Raw genomic sequence first — 20,296 nt, 5'->3', positions numbered from 1 at the left:
TCGTACTCCCCGCGGCAGCAGACAGCTAAGTAGACCAAAGTAAGTTTGGAGGGATGGAATCCATAGGGACTTGTTGTACATCGGTATAGAGGGTGATTCGTGGCAGAAAGCAGGAAATAGATTGCAAGAGAAGTCTTGCGGCTGCGTGCGGTCCTCTGGTCCTAGTCGAGCGAAGTAAAGTAAGTAAGTTTTAAGTCAGTATGTAAGATGTTCATTGTAGAAAAGAACGCGGCGAATTTGGTGCGTTGGTTAAGGACTGGAGAAGGAGCGGTTAGTGGCTGTGGAAAACAAGATACTGTGTATAGGGTGCACTAATTTGGAGGGATCAGTAGAAACGCTATGATAGTAGGTATCCATATGATACTGGCATTAGAGAGGATGATTTGGATTAAGGTTTTGTGAACTTGGTGAGTGATGGAGGGATGCGTTCCTTATGTCTTACCAGTTAGCTAATTTAGTTTATTGTGGGCTTTCTCCTGAATGGTTAGTAAGTTGGGTATCCATGTTAGTTTACAGTCAAGGTTTAGTCTGAGGTATTATAGCATATTAGTTAAATCTATATGGCAATCGTAAGTGGTCAGTAGAAGTCATGAAGGTGGTAGCTGTGGGACGATTGTCCTGTAGTTATTATGTGGGAGCAATTATCTTGAGGAATCACTGGTGAGATCAGGAGCTAGATTGGTTAGTTAAGATACACTGGGCAGAACATTGTGATTTCTAATGTGTAACGTGGAGGTCTAGCGAAAGGGTGTCATCGGCGTACTGTAGGAGACGAACAGGAAGATGTGGATTTTGCAGAGAGAGAGCGAGAGAGAGAGAGAGAGAGAGAGAGAGAGAGAGAGAGAGAGAGATCTCCCAGATCCCTCTCCTACCTTTTTGCTTTTTAAACTGTCCATTAGCTTTTTCCACCTGTTAAATGTTTGCGAATATAAGCAACCTCTCGGAAAGAAAAGTGCCATTGTTTTATTTAGGTTTACAGGTTTATTAATTGTCAATATGGATTTGTACTCCTTACTTTGATGTTAATCCAGCTAATGTGAAAAACCCATCTGCAACAGACGAGAAAGACGCAGATTAGTAAAAGGAACACGGGAAGATGCCGGCGTGTGTGCCACTACTTGCACTTTGACCAATACATCGGCCTGCTGTAATTAAAAGTCAGTTAAGTTTGGTTTCCGCCAGTAATTTCAGTGTGAACAGAGCAAACACAAAAGCAGCCACCCTCGTAATCAGCTTCATTTACTAGAATTTAGACAGAACAATCTGATGCTCCTCTTCACAGATCAAGCAGCAACCAAGTCAGATTTTACTGAAAAAACAGTTTTTTGTTTGGCTTGGTTCCACACTCGAGTCGTATGCATCTTAGGGCAGAGCGGCCAACTTCGTGATGCTCAGACAATGCAGCCGGCCGCTGTGGCCGAGCGGTTCTAGGCTCTTCAGTCCGGAACCACGCGACTGCTACTGTCGCAGGTTCGAATCCTGCCTCGGGCGTGGTTGTGTGTGATGTCCTTAGCTTACGTAGGTTTAAGTAGTTCTGTGTCTAGGGGACTGATGACCTCAGATGTTAAGTCCCATAGTGCTTAGAGCCTTTTGAACCATCAGACAATGCAGCACCTTCGTCTAACGCATTCAGAATAGACGCTTCCCAGGACGGTCACTTTACAGGCCTGCAGGGATTCGTCATGATACGTTCTCGCCGGTATACACCAAGGTGTACACTTCTCTGAATAATAGCTGAGACATACTGCTTGCACAATCGATGGTTCCAGCTCAGAAACGACAGGTCATAAACTAATGCCTGTTTACGCCCACAGGCGACATAATGGCACCAGTCGAAGTTCAACAACCTGTTGGGACGTTACGCCCCGAAAGCCATACCGACGCCATAGATGTTTACCAAAACCAAAACTGTGGGGAGAGTTGAGACACTTTCGATAAATCAGCAGTATGGTAGGGGTAAGGACGAGTATTTGCTCATGTCTCATAGGCTAACTCCAAGACTAGAGCCCTCGTTGGCCGCTAATATGTGGGATGGGAATAGTTTCATACTTCATGTATTGCTTTTTAGCTTTGAGCGAAGACTTTCACAATGTTTAGGTTGTTTCTTGGTAAAATAAATGGGCAGTAATCGAATTCCTCTGGATATTGTTTCAGTAATTACGAGGGCAGTTCAATAAGTAATGCAACACATTTTTTTTCTGAAACAGGGGTTGTTCTATTCAGCATTGAAATACACCAGGTTATTCCCCAATATTTTAGCTACACAACACTATTTTTCAACGTAATCTCCATTCAATGCTACGGCCTTACGACACCTTGAAATGAGGGCCTGTATGCCTGCACGGTACCATTCCACTGGTCGATGTCGGAGCCAACGTCGTACTGCATCAATAACTTCTTCATCATCCGCGTAGTGCGTCCCACGGATTGCGTCCTTCATTGGGCCAAACATATGGAAATCCGACGGTGCGAGATCGGGGCTGTAGGGTGCATGAGGAAGAACAGTCCACTGAAGTTTTGTGAGCTCCTCTCGGGTGCGAAGACTTGTGTGAGGTCTTGCGTTGTCATGAAGAAGGAGAAGTTCGTTCTGATTTTTGTGCCTACGAACACGCTGAAGTCGTTTCTTCAATTTCTGAAGAGTAGCACAATACACTTCAGAGTTGATCGTTTGATCATGGGGAAGGACATCGAACAGAATAACCCCTTCAGCGTCCCAGAAGACTGTAACCATGACTTTACCGGCTGAGGGTATGGCTTTAAACTTTTTCTTGGTATGGGAGTGGGTGTGGCGCCACTCCATTGATTGCCGTTTTGTTTCAGGCTCGAAGTGATGAACCCATGTTTCATCGCCTGTAACAATCTTTGACAAGAAATTGTCACCCTCAGCCACATGACGAGCAAGCAATTCCGCACAGATGGTTCTCCTTTGCTCTTTATGGTGTTCGGTTAGACAACGAGGGACCCAGCGGGAGCAAACCTTTGAATATCCCAACTGGTGAACAATTGTGACAGCACTACCAACAGAGATGTCAAGTTGAGCACTGAGTTGTTTGATGGTGATCCGTCGATCATCTCGAACGAGTGTGTTCGCACGCTCCGCCATTGCAGGAGTCACAGCTGTGCACGGCCGGCCCGCACGCGGGAGATCAGACAGTCTTGCTTGACCTTGCGGCTATGATGACACACGCTTTGCCCAACGACTCACCGTGCTTTTGTCCACTGCCAGATCACCGTAGACATTCTGCAAGCGCCTATGAATATCTGAGATGCCCTGGTTTTCCGCCAAAAGAAACTCGATCACTGCCCGTTGTTTGCAACGCACATCCGTTACAGACGCCATTTTAACAGCTCCGTACAGCGCTGCCACCTGTCGGAAGTCAATGAAACTATATAAAACGAAGCGGGAATGTTTGAAAATATTCCACAAGAAATTTCCGGTTTTTTCAACCAAAATTGGCCGAGAAAAAAAATGTGTTGCATTACTTATTGAACTGCCCTCGTAGTTAACCCCATATCACTTGAATATAGATTAACCAAGGCCATCAGCACTAGTTATACTATATATGAGAGACATTGTTTCTCATGATGGTTCCTTGGTGACGCTCAGGCGTCTGGTGACCCTTGTATTAAAACATTAGCAGAATCAGTAGCAGCAATTTACCGTTCATTCAGTTCCTCCCCACATAATAAAAGACATAGTTATGTACATCGCGCAAAGGGGAGGAGAGAGAGGACAGAGTCTCGGTACACATCTGCAGTGTGATGGAGCTTACAGAATCTGATATTGTTAATGGTGAAACAGGATCTATGATTGCATAGGAAGGACGCAATAAGGCGAACATAGTTAACTGAAAGTGTGTATATCTGCAGCCTCAAGAGGGCACCAGAGGGCTATATACATGCATAAGGTTTCTCAAGGTCAAAAGACACAAAAACGGGCAAATGTATAAAAGCATGAATTTCATGAATGGCATTTATTTAAAATATTACTTGATTTTGTTCGTTTTCAATGAGAAACAAAAAAGTAAAGGGTAAATAAAATTGTAGTTAAAAGACGTTGCAGACAGGTGATGATCACAATAATGGGCACAGCACTTTCAGTAAATGCTGACGGACCTGCGTTGGGGGGAAACATTTAGGAGTGGGAAACATTAGGTTTTCTGTACAGTTGTAGGATGTAAGTGTAAGCATAGGGTTCCGTTGAGTTGTAGCTTTAGAGATAAGGGTAGTGTTTGAAGTGGATTCTGGGAAGACAAGAAAGGAGTGGGAGAGGTTTGTAGCACTGGTGTAGGATGAAATAGGCAGGGGAAAGTTACAGTTGATGAGGTGGATAAATATTGGGTAGATTTCATTGCCTGAAAGAGGGAGTATGTTGAATTTTGTTGGGAGATATTGAAGAGTATGTGTATATATGTGGATGTAGGTTCGTGCTGTATGTCGGTAAAGGCCAGCGGTGTACCAGGATTGGAAATTAGGGGAGAAATAATAGGAATGGTGGTTTCGAGTTTGCTCATAGTATAAAATGTATGGAGGTGCTCAATGTGAATGAGTAGAAATGAGAATTTTATGATATGCTGAGGAATCTAAGTGGAGAAAATCCGACAGCTGATAATGGCGAGGTGGGTTGCTTGACGTTCAAGGATTTCGAGGGATTGATAGAATCTGAATTGAGCGGATACTCATGCAACATTGGCATCAGGTCGGATCAAGGTTCTGTTAGTGTGGAGAATAACGGAGGGATAGGATCCCTTTGTTCGATCAGTCGGTAGTTTTATGTTTTTAGTGTATTGTGGGCTTTTTGCCAGATGGCTAACATGTGAGGTTTCGATTTTAGTTTGTGATCGAACATAGTCGCGGACGGTGAGGTAGAGCCATGGGAGCGGATGATGTAGGTAGTTCGTCGAATATTTACTGCCAGCGTCTTGGAAAGTGTGACTTTGAGAAGCCACTGATTGCACCAGGGTGTAAACTGAGATGAGCTTGAAGGAAGTGTGATTTATAAGGAATAGAGTGTGCAGCAAGGAAGGCTTTATCGTCGACGTACTGAAGGAGGTAGACAGGAGGAGGATGTCTTGGCATATCAGCATCGGGTTGGAAAATGCTGGAATTACTGTTGTAGGATGGATAGTTGTATAAAAAGGATTCAATTATGTGGGCTTTGTTTACTGGAAATTCAGACATCTGTAGTCTGAAAAGGAGACCAGAATGAAATACACATCATACGTTTTCTGAAGGTCGAGATCCAGAAAGATGGTAGATCTGCAGTTATTGAGGTGCTAGGATGGGAGGTGTGAGTACGCTGCAGGAGCTGTTCATTGAAAGATAAATAGGGATGGGAACCACTATGGTTGGTAGGGTGAGGTAGATGATGGTTTAGGTGTTTGAGTTGGGAGAGAACGGATTTGAAGACATTGCTGAATACTGAGGTGTTGTTAATGGTTCAGTAGGGGATAGTGTTACAGGAGGTTTGTTGGCATTAAAGAAAAGTAGGGGTTACGAAATTTTCCACGGCCCAGGATAATAGTCTGTGTGGTGGATGATATTGTAAAAACTAACAAGGGTTTCTAGCAAGAAATATGGGCACTCAGGTACGCATCACAAAGGACAGTGATTAGTTTCTTGTATAATATTTATGTAAGGTCTATTGCTGTGACTGGATTATTAAGATCTGTCTTAGTTATGTGTCCTGTGTACTGAAAACTAGTAACAAAAGATGGAACAGAAGTGTCAGTCCGTTCATAGACTGTGATGAATAACGAGTAATCAGACTGAGGGTCATCATCAGGGATTGTAAAAGTATCTGAGAGATAGGATACAAAGTGATTAGTTGTACTTAAGTAATCAGAAAATGGATGATTTATTGTGCAGTACTGGGAAGTAGTCAGTATGACTGTTACCAGCGAGACGATAGAAGGCTTACCAGTACTTAGGGGCAAAAAGGGGTTGTGTAGTGTTGATACTTACATGTCTATGACGCCATTCCCGACATTTCTTTGCGTTTAGTAGATTTCTTATATTTGTCTGTATTCGCCAGTTGTCTTTGAGTGGCGGCCACAAGTCTGCATAAAAGAATGGTATAGTTAACAGGACTCATAGAGAATAGGTATGGCTTATGGATGGAGTGTGGAGCGATACTACAGATGGGATTGGTTGGGATGTGAGCTTATGTGGCTTCTAAGAAGATGTGATGCGATAAGGAGGAGGCATGGGGGATGTCATCAGAGAGTTCAAAGATTAAGGACTGAGTTCCAGTTTGTCTGGTAGGCATTTCACTTGGTGTGGGAGAAGTCTTGGATAAGTTTCGGGTTAGTGTTGGAAATGAGTGTGTGACTGTGAGGTGTTCTGGTGGATATGGTCACTTCTAGTATGATGAAGGACTTATATACTGATGTGCCCAAGGAGGTTAGGAGATGTTGGGACAACATCAGGGTAGGAGTTGGTCTAAAGACAGGTAAACTGTAGGATAGATGCAGTACCATCTTGAATGGTACCAATAAACTGTCTGCACCTCCAGAGCTCTGCAAGAAACCGGCTGGGGATGTTTAGGTTGACAGCAACAATAGAGGTTGAAAGGGAACGGTCTAGAGAGAAAGCCAAAGGGATGATGTCAGATGTACATTGGTGCCAGTAGTAGCACTTAGGGTTTGGAGGAATTGTTAAGAATGATGTGGTTGGTGAGAATATTGTATAGAGGTGGTGGCCAAACAGGGATGTTCTTTTGGTAATAGTAGTAACTCTACCACAAGTCATGCAAAGTGGGTTACTAATCTGATGTGGGATATGGGGGGAAGTTTGGATGCTGTGATAGTTTTGAAGGAAGGTTTTATTGTGAACAAAGGTATGGACTTGATGCTGTGAGAAGGTATGCAAAAATAAATGTTCTTTGATTGGTATGGATAGCATATTATGGAAAAGAGTATTGTAATTCTATCATGCCATAGTAATAGACTAGCAGAGATACTTGATGTTGGTAGGGTGCTGGACAGTTGAAAACAAAATGAACTTGACTGCAGGAAAGAAGAAAGACTAACTGGCAGTAACGGGTAACTGTTTGACAAGTATGTGTCTGGAGGGAACAAAATGCAGTTTGTTTTCTTTAAATATGAAATACGAAATTCTTCCACCAAGAAATGATGGAAGAATCCGTTAATATGATATTATGTGTTTAACAGATTAGCAGTAACACCGATATAAACAACTCCTTTTCCCCACTTGTACAAAACTGAAATAAAAATCGTACCCTGAAAAACAGTTTTCAATAATTTATGGCTCGCAATTTCCAGATGCTACAGGAAGGAGTTGACTTACCTTCAGTATTGAAGATGTTAATTACTTTTCCTGCCTATTCTTGTGAAACTGGTCTCTACTGCATGTTTGGACAAGCAATAATCGATCAGGTTGGTATAACTTTGTGTACTCGGCATCTCCATCACAAGATATATGTATGTCCCATCACATGAAGATTATAGTTTGCTATGACTGCAATGTACAACTAACAATTTTTAATACGTTTGTTACACATTCTGTTTTCTTTTACATTGTATTTTTAAGTAGAAATCTGAAGTTACATAAGTTATTAAACGAATTACAAGTGGGACATTAGCAGGAAATGAAAATACTGTGCGCAAATATTGGATGTGATAACTCCAGTGGAAGGAGAAATTGTATATTTGCTAGAGGGTGAAGGAGATATTTTTGTTATGAGATAGCTGTTGGTTTGCGGTATGTTGTTGTGAGCTGGCTGTCAGTATGTGCCCATTCTGCACTGCAAGGGTATCATGTCCTTCCACTGTGCTGCATACCACATACTTGAAGCATTAAGTCCACGTTTCATAAGGGACTTCACATCACACACTCCTGGTATCATGCTGTATTATACTGTACATAGAGGAGGTATTTGGGGGGGCAGCCTCTCCTGCAGCCATTTTGTACAGTTCATCCACACATACTTTAATTTTTTACCTAAGAGTGCATATGTAAAATTAGTACCACGAATGAGCAGTTACTACTCACACAAATTTGTTGTAACATGGTGCAGTCTGATACAATTTCAATGTTACCTGCATCAATTTGTTACAGTTTTGTATAACATGGGTGATTTGTTACAATTTTGCAGTAACATTATGCAGACTGTTACAATTTCATTCTAACATGGCGATATTTGTTATTTAACGGTTATGAAAGGTATTTATAACTCACCAACGTTCTGTAGCTGACAAAGTCTGCATGGTTGTTCATAATGCAGCATCTTCCTTACACTCACATTACACATCAATCAACACTGAAATATCACTCATGATTCGTTATTTCATACCCCCAAAATCTCTCCTTGGCTACATAAAATGAGTTTTATATACTCTGGCTTAATATAAGTTTGCTCCTCACATTATTAGCATTATCATCATCATCATCATCATCAAGCACAGCACCAATAGCAGCCATAGTAGCATCAAATGTGTGTGTGATTACCAGCTGTTGTTTTTCTTTCTAAAATTGTTGTCTGATGGTGAGTATACAATACAGACTCAATGCTGATGATTTGGCAATAAGTCAACTCACAGAATCGTTTGCATCAAAGGGCTGTTGGTCTGATGTTGATAGCTGCTTAGGTAAAGATTTGGACACAGTATCTCAGAGGTGGCAATACAATATTATGCATTATAAGTGCATGCCAATAGATCAGAAACTGCTGGAGGGTAGATGTGCATCACATATGACTTTGCATAATTATCAGTCTCTCTTTGTCTCTCCCTATATGTGTTTGTATAATTTTTTTGCATGATGCTTGTAGATGGTTGTGCACTTTCAGAAATGCTGATGGACCATGGTCTGCCACAGGTATCAGTAGCTCCTTACCTATCAGCAGTACTGCCAGCTCCTGTACCATCACCCACACCTGAGCTGTCATGGTCACTACTGCAGGTATTGCCTGCACATACACCCAGACCTAAAACCTTGATATCAGTATTATTGTCATCTCCATCACCAGCACATCGCCCATCTCGGGCACTAACATCAATGACACCTGGACCCTCAACCTCAGCACCTGCACTGTCACTGTCACCTGAACTGTTGAGATCTGTATGGGGTCACTTTAATTTTAATAATGATCTTCTATCTGTCAGCAGCAGTGTCTCTGCCATCTCTCTTAATGAGGATGAGCATGAGGCATATTATACCACAGAATTGCAGCACTCATTATTTCATGCTGCACTAAGGAATAGGATATTGTTTGCCCACATTGATTATGGTCAGTTATCCTGAAGTGCTACTATCGGCTAAACTCATTGTACAACAAGGTTACAGAGTATTATTCTTGTTACATACCATTCTTTTTTGTTACATGTGTTTTCAAAGTTAAAAATGGTTGCTATCCATCTTGTAACTTAATATAAACATGTTTCATTCTCAAATGTAGAGCATCCATGTAGGCTGCATATAACCTGCCTTGTGCTGATGACTTACCTGTGGGACGGCTGTGATACCTGACTTGTTCATATCACACTCTGATGCTAATGTCTCAGTTACAACCCGGATATTCACATAGCTGCAATCAATCCTTGATGTGGTGGTAATACAGAAATAATAAGTAGATCAGCTAAAGCTTGTTATCATAACTGTCGCCCCTCTCTGATGAGGTGGGATGTTGAAAACTATTTTAAAACACCCTATCAGAACATTCAGTAGCACAAGACTTTCCTGAAGGTGAGTGTGGTGGAATTTTTGAACTTTCCACGAGGATAAATGAAATGGTTTAAATAACATGTGAGATATTAGTGCACAGTTAGGTTATCTGACACCGTTTTAAACATAGAATAGATCTGAATTTCCCATCATTTTTTCAATATAGTTGAAACTGGGGTAAAACATAAGAGTGCTACTTTTGTTTCAAATTTCCGTTATTTTTATAATTACATCAGGTCATCTAGTAACCATACAGGTTGTCAGTATCCACCAGGTCCGCCATCTTGGATTCTGATGTCAAAGGTCTGGGGTAAACCCAGTGGTCTTCTTGAATTTACGTGATCTGGCAACCAGGCAGGCATCGCCAGAATCCATCAGGTCCGCCATCTTTGATTCTGTCAAAGGGCTGGGAAATCACAGTAGGACTAGTGATGTCTGCCATCTTGAATTTTTAAATTTTTTGCCAGTTTTTTTATTTCCCGCCATTTTACTGACAGGGCCATTGGTCTATGTCATCAGAAGGAAGGGAATAGGGCAGGAAGTAAGTCTGACAGGATTGCGTGGTTACGCAATTGATGATCTCATTATAAACCTGACAACAATGCAGGCTGTTGGAATTTCGTGCTATTGTATGCTTAGGAAAGGTGACAGGGTGGTGATCATTACAACGGCATGATGATGAAAACTGTGTGTTTGCCCACGTCGTACAGTCGCCTCTTAGTTTATAGTGCAAGTTATCTTTCTGTGTTGCCCTTGTGCTCAAACACCCATAGCCCCACTACTACTACAGCCACTCCTAATACTGAGGCCTGACGCTGACCACAATGCTTTCTGATGCAGGAACAGATGCATTTAGAAACTTCCTGGCAGATTAAAACTGTGTGCCAGACCGAGACTCGAACTCGGGACCTTTGCCTTTCGCAGGAAAGTGGTCTACCATCTGAGCTACCCAAGCACGACTCACGCCCCGTCCTCACAGCTTTAATTTCGCCAGTATCTCGTCTCCTACTTTACAAATTTCAGAGAAGCTCTCCCGCTAACCTTGCAGAACTAGCACTCCTGGAAGAGTCTCAGTCCGGCACACAGCTTTAATCTTCCAGGCAGTTTCATATCAGCGCACACTCTGCTGCAGAGTGAAAAATCTCATTCTAGAAGCATTTAGATTTTAACTTTGTTTTCTGGGACAGACTCTTCCACTCTCACCATCACTGAGATTATTGGATTATCTTGTTCATCCACCATCAGAGCCATTGGTTTTTTTCGTCTGCATCCCTAGAGAGGGGCTCTCGAAGGATAAATCATTTCTTTCTTTTTTTTTTTACATGGTGTCACTCCTCCTTCCTTTTACAACTGGTCAGTACTGAAACATCTCTGACGACTTTGACACTACTATGTTTGACGAACAAAGCCTCTACATTAGGTTAGTATATACACTCCTGTAAATGGAAAAAAGAACACATTGACACCGGTGTGTCAGACCCACCATACTTGCTCCGGACACTGCGAGAGGGCTGTGCAAGCAATGATCACACGCATGGCACAGCGGACACACCAGGAACCGCGGTGTTGGCCGTCGAATGGCGCTAGCTGCGCAGCATTTGTGCACCGCCGCCGTCAGTGTCAGCCAGTTTGCCGTGGCATACGGAGCTCCATCGCAGTCTTTAACACTGGTAGCATGCCGCGACAGCGTGGACGTGAACCGTATGTGCAGTTGACGGACTTTGAGCGAGGGCGTATAGTGGGCATGTGGGAGGCCGGGTGGATGTACCGCCGAATTGCTCAACACGTGGGGCGTGAGGTCTCCACAGTACATCGATGTTGTCGCCAGTGGTCGGCGGAAGGTGCACGTGCCCGTCGACCTGGGACCGGACCGCAGCGACGCACGGATGCACGCCAAGACCGTAGGATCCTACGCAGTGCCATAGGGGACCGCACCGCCACTTCCCAGCAAATTAGGGACACTGTTGCTCCTGGGGTATCGGCGAGGACCATTCGCAACCGTCTCCATGAAGCTGGGCTATGGTCCCACACACCGTTAGGCCGTCTTCCGCTCACGCCCCAACATCGTGCAGCCCGCCTCCAGTGGTGTCGCGATAGGCGTGAATGGAGGGAGGAATGGAGACGTGTCGTCTTCAGCGATGAGAGTCGCTTCTGCCTTGGTGCCAATGATGGTCGTATGCGTGTTTGGCGCCGTGCAGGTGAGCGCCACAATCAGGACTGCATACGACCGAGGCACACAGGGCCAACACCCGGCATAATGGTGTGGGGAGCGATCTCCTACACTGGCCGTACACCACTGGTGATCGTCGAGGGGACACTGAATAGTGCACGGTACATCCAAACCGTCATCGAACCCATCGTTCTACCATTCCTAGACCGGCAAGGGAACTTGCTGTTCCAACAGGACAATGCACGTCCGCATGTATCCCGTGCCACCCAACGTGCTCTAGAAGGTGTAAGTCAACTACCCTGGCCAGCAAGATCTCCGGATCTGTCCCCCATTGAGCATGTTTGGGACTGGATGAAGCGTCGTCTCACGCGGTCTGCACGTCCAGCACGAACGCTGGTCCAACTGAGGCGCCAGGTGGAAATGGCATGGCAAGCCGTTCCACAGGACTACATCCAGCATCTCTACGATCGTCTCCATGGGAGAATAGCAGCCTGCATTGCTGCGAAAGGTGGATATACACTGTACTAGTGCCGACATTGTGCATGCTCTGTTGCCTGTGTCTATGTGCCTGTGGTTCTGTCAGTGTGATCATGTGATGTATCTGACCCCAGGAATGTGTCAATAAAGTTTCCCCTTCCTGGGACAATGAATTCACGGTGTTCTTATTTCAATTTCCAGGAGTGTATTTTTGATCTCAAATGAACAGTATGAAACAGGTTACAGGATATTCTACTAATTCATCAGTGGTTGGGTCATTGGACTCTTATCTAGGAAACACTGTCCAGCCATCTGGAGTTTGGATTCCTGTGATTTGAGGTTTCTTTAAACAACTTCAACTGAATACTTGGAAGATTCCTTTAACAATCGTACATCGTATCCGTCATCGCCATTATTTGGAGAGATAGAGAGATTTTTGTTTTCACAGTATATAATTTCACTGTCTAGATTAACATCCTATGTATTTTTATATAGGTGATGTTTACCCTTTACAACATTTTTTAATATCTTGTTCTGATGTGCTTAAATCAAGTCAAATGATGTCCTTCTATGACAAATTAAAATTAAAAGAAAACTATACTACATTCATTCTGTATTGCCCATCACGGCCAGAACGCATTGCTGGTAATATACCCATGCTATTAATAATAATCTCATAATCGTTTTATGAGTGTTTATTATTATTGTAATTGACACCAACAAAAATTGTCAGTGGACTTTTACTGGAATATGTTAATTCATTTTGTTATTTGATGGTGATTGATGTTATGTGAAGGATTCAGGTAATATATGACCCACAACGAACATGTGGGAGATGCTAACAGCTGCTTGCAGCAATTGTGTGCGTGGTCGTTACAGTTAGGTCAAACTGCACCAGGCGTCATCGTCGATGACTCTGATATTTATTGATTATACCTACAACAAAAGGCTTGAGTGAACTTCCAGCAGTATCTCAAACAGATGTCTAAGTAATGTGCCGCTAGATGGAGCATACTATGATCTCTATTTCTCCTCTGCCCTATTCCTTCTGAACGTCGCTAAATTTGATTGGACAGCTCAGCTTCTTACTGATACCATCTGAATTGTTTGTTAACAACTTTCATTGCTGTTAAGTAACGATTTCTTATCCCTCCCTAAAAACACATATCTGAAAAAAAAAAGAATCCATCCTATTCCGTGTGAACGGACAGTATGCTTACATTTCTCTCAAAACCTGCACTCTAGCTGAATTCCGTGCCTTCAATTCTGTAAAGTTTTATGAGGCCCTAGACAGTGCTCCGGCTCGTCCATTGTGCACCCGCTGTCTCCTGCTGTCCAACAACAAGCCAGAGGTACTTGCCACGACTACAATAGAGCTCTTAGAGACGCCTGGGGGCGTCAGTGACTGGCGACATTCATCGCTTTTCCTGTCTTCTGGGTCTCTCTTTGTACGGTCACAAGATCTTTTACAGGAGGGGTATATTACAAGTCAACATATCATCTTCATTATAACTTATTTATTTTGAAGAGACTTGGAGACGCTGAGACACAAACTCCACTACGTAATGGTGAGACAGAGATTCCGAAATAAGGTATTAGATATTAAGGCACATCACAAGCAGGTACAGACTCTGATCGTAATTTAGAAATCACAAAGAGTTGGCGAATTTTAAGAAGACTGAGGAATGTCGATATGCATACAGAATTATCTAATTCGATAGATACTGCGACAATAAATACGAAAACAAGCAGTTCATTTAGAGAGGTTAGTTAATCATAGAAGGTGAAAACAGGGGACGTATCTGCAAAAAGTTTTCCTAAGTAAAAATTTTCGATGAAAGAAGGAAATACAAAAATATTCAATAAAAGAAATGTATGTTGTAAAATTAACCAATTAGAAATTAAATAAGGAGAGAGTGCAGGAAACTGAAAGGCATTGGGAGCTGGAAATCCGTGAATAAACCGAAATAGAAGATGATATCTGACTCTTGAAGACTGGCGGAAGTAGTACCTCTCTATAAAGGAGCTAGAAATGCTTGCGAAAATTACAGTGCAATACGCCTGTTGAACACAGGCTATAAATTATACGCACGAATAATTAATGACAGACTAAAAATAAAAGCTGACGCTCTCTTACTGAAGGAACGAAATGGTTTTAGAAATGATCGACGATGCAGTGATAGTATTACAGTAGTGTAGCAGATAACTGAAAAGAGACGAGACATAATCCAGAGTCTCGTATTGCATTTGTAGATTATGAAAAAATCTTCGACAGAGTGAATAGGTATGTGCTTGGAATATAATGGAAAGACGTGGTTATCCGAAACACTTAACACGCTTGGTAAAAAAAAAAAAAAATTGTATTTAAATAACAAAATTTTAGTTAATACAATCAAAGAAAGAATAGCACCAATAGCAGTTAACAAAGGAGTACAACAAGGGTGCAATCTCTCACCCGCTTTATTTAATACGAGCGTACTGCCTCCAACTTTCATTCATGAAAACTTCAGGAGCTACATAAATCATAACAGCACAGCTAAACAGACCAATATTTCAGCTGCAGTATGTCATTTTTCCGCAGTCACTACCATTTGTTATGCACTTTTGACAACGATGAACCAGAGCCTGCATGCCACGCTTGTAAATGTCGGAATCAACTGAGGCTAACCACTTCCTTACAGCTTTAACAAGAGCATCTGAGTCTTGAAAATGTTCACTATTTAGTCCATCCTCCATAGGCCCAAAGAGATGGAAGTTTGAAGGCGCTAAATCGGGACTGTGGGGTGGACGTAGTAAGAAGTCCAACCAAATTTTGCAATGAGTTGCGTGGTCGCAAAGCTGGTGTGGGGCCTGGCGTTATCCTGTTCCAGATAAAAGTTGGTCTTCTCTGCCCTCACCCTGGAAATTCAGGCTTTCAGATTAGTCGGTGTCGCCTTGTAGCGTGAAAATCTGACAGTTCTTCCGGGCTCCAGGACATCCAAAGCAACCACACCCTGGCTATCCCAGAAGACTGTGCACATCACTTTGCCTGCAGGACGGTTGTGCCTTGAATTTCTCCTTGGACAGAGAATGCGCATGTTGCTATTCCGTGGACAGTCTTTTCGATTCTAGCTCGTAGTGGTGACACCACGTCTCATCTCCGGTGATGATCCTACTCAGAAAAAACGGACATCCAAAGTCACCACAAAAAATAGGAGGCAATACTTTCATTACTTTCGGAACAACCCTCGTATACGACAATGTTAGTCAGTGGAAACAAGAAGCTAAGCAAGGAATAACTCCGAGGAACACACATTTAAACACTATACTCTTGGCTAATGAGGAAATAATTTTACAAGAGACAGAGGATGATTTACAATTGCTCTTAAACAGGGAAAGACACAAAGACAAAATTTTTCAAGGTAAAGGCAACGCTTATGTTCACATATTGAACTGCAACCTGGACAGTAAATAAGAAAAGCCGAAGAAAAGTAAAAGAATGTACTCTGAGAGATCAAATAAATAATTCTTATATAAGAAACGAGTATTTTACATGACTGAAAGAATAATATACGGGATAACAAAATGGGAGAAGCATATTGAAAGAATGGGGGGGGGGGGGGGCAGAAAGAGTAGTCAGACATGTAAAAGTCTATAGATCTAAAGGAAAGAGAGATACAGGGTCACCAAGCAAAATGTGGTTTTTGTGAAGATGGAATAGACAATAATCCCACTCCTTGCAATAAAGCAGAAGAACGAGATGAAAAAGGACGAAGAGACTGATTCAGGATATAGAAAAGTCAAAATAGCTTTCAGCAAAATTAAAAACAATAGTCTCAACATTAAGAGCATCAATGGAATTCCACTGTTGAACACGAAAGAACGAGGGAGAGGGAGAGGGAGAGGGAGAGAGAGGGGGAGAGAGAGGGTTAGGGAGGGGAGAGAGAGGGTTAGGGAGGGGGGAGAGAGGGGTAGGGAGGGGGAGAGAGGGAGTAGGAAGGGTGGAGGGGCAGAGGGAGAGGGGGAGAGGGAGGGAGGGAGGGAGAGAGAGAGAGAGAGAGAGAGATGCGGAAACAGGACGTAGAGGGTCTCTAAAAAGGAGGCTTATCACGAGGCCGCCGTTTAACACGCACTTGACAATGCAGACTTCCTGCTCTTCTGTTGATAGTGCCTTTTATCTTAATTTATCTGCTTGCGGTATTTTGAGTGGTAGAATGGAAAGCGAGTTGATGGAAGCAATTTTACAAGAAAAAAAGAACTATGCTGCAAGTCATATGGTGAACCGAACTTGTAATAGAAACGGGGCCTACATTTAGAAAAAGAGATTTGCTGAAATGTGGAAATGGAATGTCGCTAAGAGAGATAGGTATGACTTATTTTCATAATGTGTTTAACGAAAGTACTTAGCATAGAAATTCGTTGTTACACACTAATTGTTTATGCTTTGATTTGATTGGCATTTTTAAAATCATTTAGCAAGATATTTCCTTTGCCCCAGACTTGTAGCTAAGCGACTATCTAAGAAACCAAGTAGTAAACATACGGCAGGAACCTTTTGTTGGTTTGAGTTGTCGATGGAAGAAGAGCGCAAAATACATCAAAAGTATTATAAAAAACCAGAGCTGCAGTCGAAAAAGAAACTTCATTCTTCAGCATGTTCAATTTACTGCTCCCAAAAAGAAGTCTGTTGCATCGTGTTTTACTAGTAGAAGAAATTTAAGGACCTGTTTTACTATTCTCAAACAAAGAGGTGGCGTTATTGAAAATGTAAGTGTGTGCCGAGTTGTGCTTTTATATATTTTGCAAGAAACACGTAATCGTGTGTACCGACAAGTCAGAGATTTATGGAGAGTGGTACTAAAACATCTGAAACACGAGAAGGTAACTGTAGACCTGAAATTCATAAACCAAAAAATTAAGCAGTGGAGGCTTTTATTAAAAGTTTCAAACCAGTGAAAAACCATTGTTGTCGTGGAAGGAACCCAAATGACAATATCCTCCTAGCGAACTACATACAGAAAAGATGTGGGTAATGTATGTACAAAAACAAAGTGATGATCTTCATGTTGAATTGAATCTTTTCGAACGATATTTGGAGAAAACTTCAGTGTCGTTTCTGATAGTCCATACTCAGACAAATGCTCATCTTGCATCTGCATTCAGAACAAAAATTTTTAAGCAGATGCGAAGAGAAGAAAGATGGTCTCAAATTCCTGTTAAAACCACATAAGAAATGAGCAAATGCATTACACGATGAGATTCGTTTACGGGAAATTTGCTAACACTAGCTACGACTGTCATAAAAACTTGGTACTGCCGAAGATTCAGTATCAGACAGTTTACTACTCCCGACAGCTGTATCTGTGCAACATAACCACATGACATGATTCATCATTATCATTCATCATTATCACCACAGAATAAAAACAATTCTCTCAGTTATTTCAGCTATCTGTGGATCGAAAATGAATATCACAAGCGGTAAATCAAATTGTTTCACCGCTGCAGCACAGACTATGCAACTCTGCTTGAGATGATCTTTCAACAGCACGCTCATTTTCTGCGGCTGTGGTCGGCTGGCTAAGAATAAAGGAGTGTTGGGAATGTTGTCTCACTGGCAACTTTATGAATCTCCACAAAATGTTAAACTGTTGGAGATACGGTTCTTCGTTGTAGTTCCGACAGTATTTTAGGAAAACTGGAAAGACAGTTCAGGCACATGGATGTGACTGAGAGGCCAGAAGAGTACACAGATATAATAGAAAGGCACGCTACGGTAATCCACCTGCAACAAAGCTGTGCAGTCAAGAACTCGAAGTCCTACTTTGATGATATTTTAAAGCAGCCAAGCCAACGAGATTTCAAATTCCAGACGTAGAAGAAATTTACAATTACGTACAGGAATACCAAGAAGGTGACTTTAGTTCAAGGTGGTCCATTTTACAGCACTGACGTAAGTGAATCTAAACGCCGTGCAAAAAGGGGAAAAAACTTCAGACAGAACAGCTGCATTGAAGGTATTGAAAAAGAGATTCATGTGAAGACGACAGAACTGAAGGATATTAGGCGACTTTTATGCCAGTACTTTGGTGAAACCGGGATGCAAAAGAAAAGCTGCCTTTCTACAAAACGCTCCTTACTGCTGCTGATGCTATGACAGAATGCTATGTGGGTGACGATGGAGGGAATGAGCCAGAGTGATTCTGATACAGGGCAAGAGGACCAAGTAGATTTCACGTAAGCCAGGATTTATTACATGGTTATTTGACTTTATCGCACTAGTGAGTGTTATAGGCCAACATGATGAATTTTTAAGTTTTTATTACTTCATCTAGAGCGTAAAAAATAGTTTCCTTTATTAATGAGTTAATACAAAGTGCATGTCAAATAAATTACTTTTGAAGTCATTTGGTTTCATTCACTCATATTTTGATGTTAAAGTACTATTTAATTTTACAAGTAATATTTCTGAACTTTGGCAATAGATGGATGTTAAGCTAGCTAAAACATTTCGTTTAAATAATAATTATTTTTTAGCCCACCTTTATCCTTTCCAAATCCTTCTTCTAAAAATAGCAGCTCCTTGCTGACGGAAAAGAGAAATGTCTGCACACTGCCTTGAAAAATCCTGCTTAGCAGTTGCAAAACCTGTTAGGTGTTCAAGAAATCATTAAAATTGTGGATTACCTATATTCATGAGATTATGGGCTACTATATAGATTTTTAAGCTATTTCTCTAAATTTTTGTAAAAGGGAAACAGTATTCTATCAGTTACTTTTGAATACACTATGGGAGTAGCAGTGATCAATGAGTTACAAATATTTACTATTAAAAACAGTCTTTTAATAGTAAGTATTCTATCAGGTTTCCGATAGTTTGTGCAGGTTTTCATCAATAGCCCAAATTTTCTTATAGTGCTTATGTCAATAATCTCAAAACTGTATAAATTATCATACAAACTACCTTTACCTGTTATTTGACAGTAAATAAATGAACTCACTAACGATGGCGAAAAACGTATTTGGGTGTTAAATATGAAAAATTTGTGTTTGATGAAGACAGAACGGTATTTCAATAATTATGTATTAGAAAGCAAACACGAAGAAAAGGGAGCTTCAACAAGATAAGCATGTGACTCTGTTCAAATGGTTCAAATGGCTCTAAGCACTACGGGACTTAACATCTGAGGGCAGCAGTCTCCTCGACTTAGAACTACTTAAAGCTAACCAACCTGAGGACATCACATACATCCATGCCCGAGGCAGGATTCGAACCTCCGACCGTAGCAGCAACGCGGTTCTGGACTGAAGCACCTAGAACCGCTCGGTCACAGCGGCCGCAGGACTCTCTCCCATTTTTTTCTTGAACATATTTGTTTTTCCATATTTTGTCGTTTAATTAAATTCTTTCCTCTGTTACCCAAGGTTTCTTCACAATTACCGTCTTTGCAGATATTTTCTACGTCCAACTTCTGTGGTTATTATTTCTCTTCATCTGAACAGCATACTGTGGTATCTAAAGCCTCGGGGAACTCCAAATTCATTTCATCATCCCCGTCAATACTTTAGTGTCCCATTTTCTTACTCATTGATATCTGCTGACGATCCCCTGCACTTCGCCCTATTGTTCGCCATTATGAGCTGTTCAGCATCATAGAACCCAGGTTGCAGAAGCGCAATGTTAAATTTGGCTTCCTTATTTTCCGTACTATTGACTACAGCGCACGATCGGTTGTTGCAGAGTGAGCGCCTGGTGGACTCGGCTTTCAACTGCGACTGGATCAACATGGGCCCTCGGTTCCGGCGTTCACTCACCATCTTCATGCTCCAGGCGTCACAGCCGCTCAACGTCAAAGTCGGGAAACGGGTCATCCTGTCGAGGCATACATTTCTGAGGGTACGTAAATGTTTAATACTTACTACAGAACGCGGATTATTATCGATCCGTGCACCGTGGCGCACGATACCAATATCTGCCAAAAAGCG

At 42.0% G+C, this 20,296-nt stretch overlaps 1 protein-coding gene across 1 annotated transcript in view; it reads left to right on the top strand.

Annotated features, from left to right (window-relative positions):
* LOC126195818 (odorant receptor 43a-like) overlaps positions 1-20,296 on the top strand; it is a 43,772-nt gene that overhangs the window by 18,136 nt on the left and 5,340 nt on the right. The window contains exons 3-4 of the mRNA XM_049934457.1: positions 7,284-7,397; positions 20,052-20,207. Coding sequence (XP_049790414.1) covers positions 7,284-7,397; positions 20,052-20,207 — 270 coding nt within the window. The remainder of the gene's footprint in view (positions 1-7,283; positions 7,398-20,051; positions 20,208-20,296) is intronic.

This window comes from Schistocerca nitens, chromosome 7 (assembly GCF_023898315.1).
Source record: "Schistocerca nitens isolate TAMUIC-IGC-003100 chromosome 7, iqSchNite1.1, whole genome shotgun sequence".
Taxonomy (NCBI): Eukaryota; Metazoa; Arthropoda; class Insecta; order Orthoptera; family Acrididae; genus Schistocerca; species Schistocerca nitens.
Note: the sequence above shows the minus strand (reverse complement) of the source record. Positions and strands in the feature narration are given on the sequence as shown.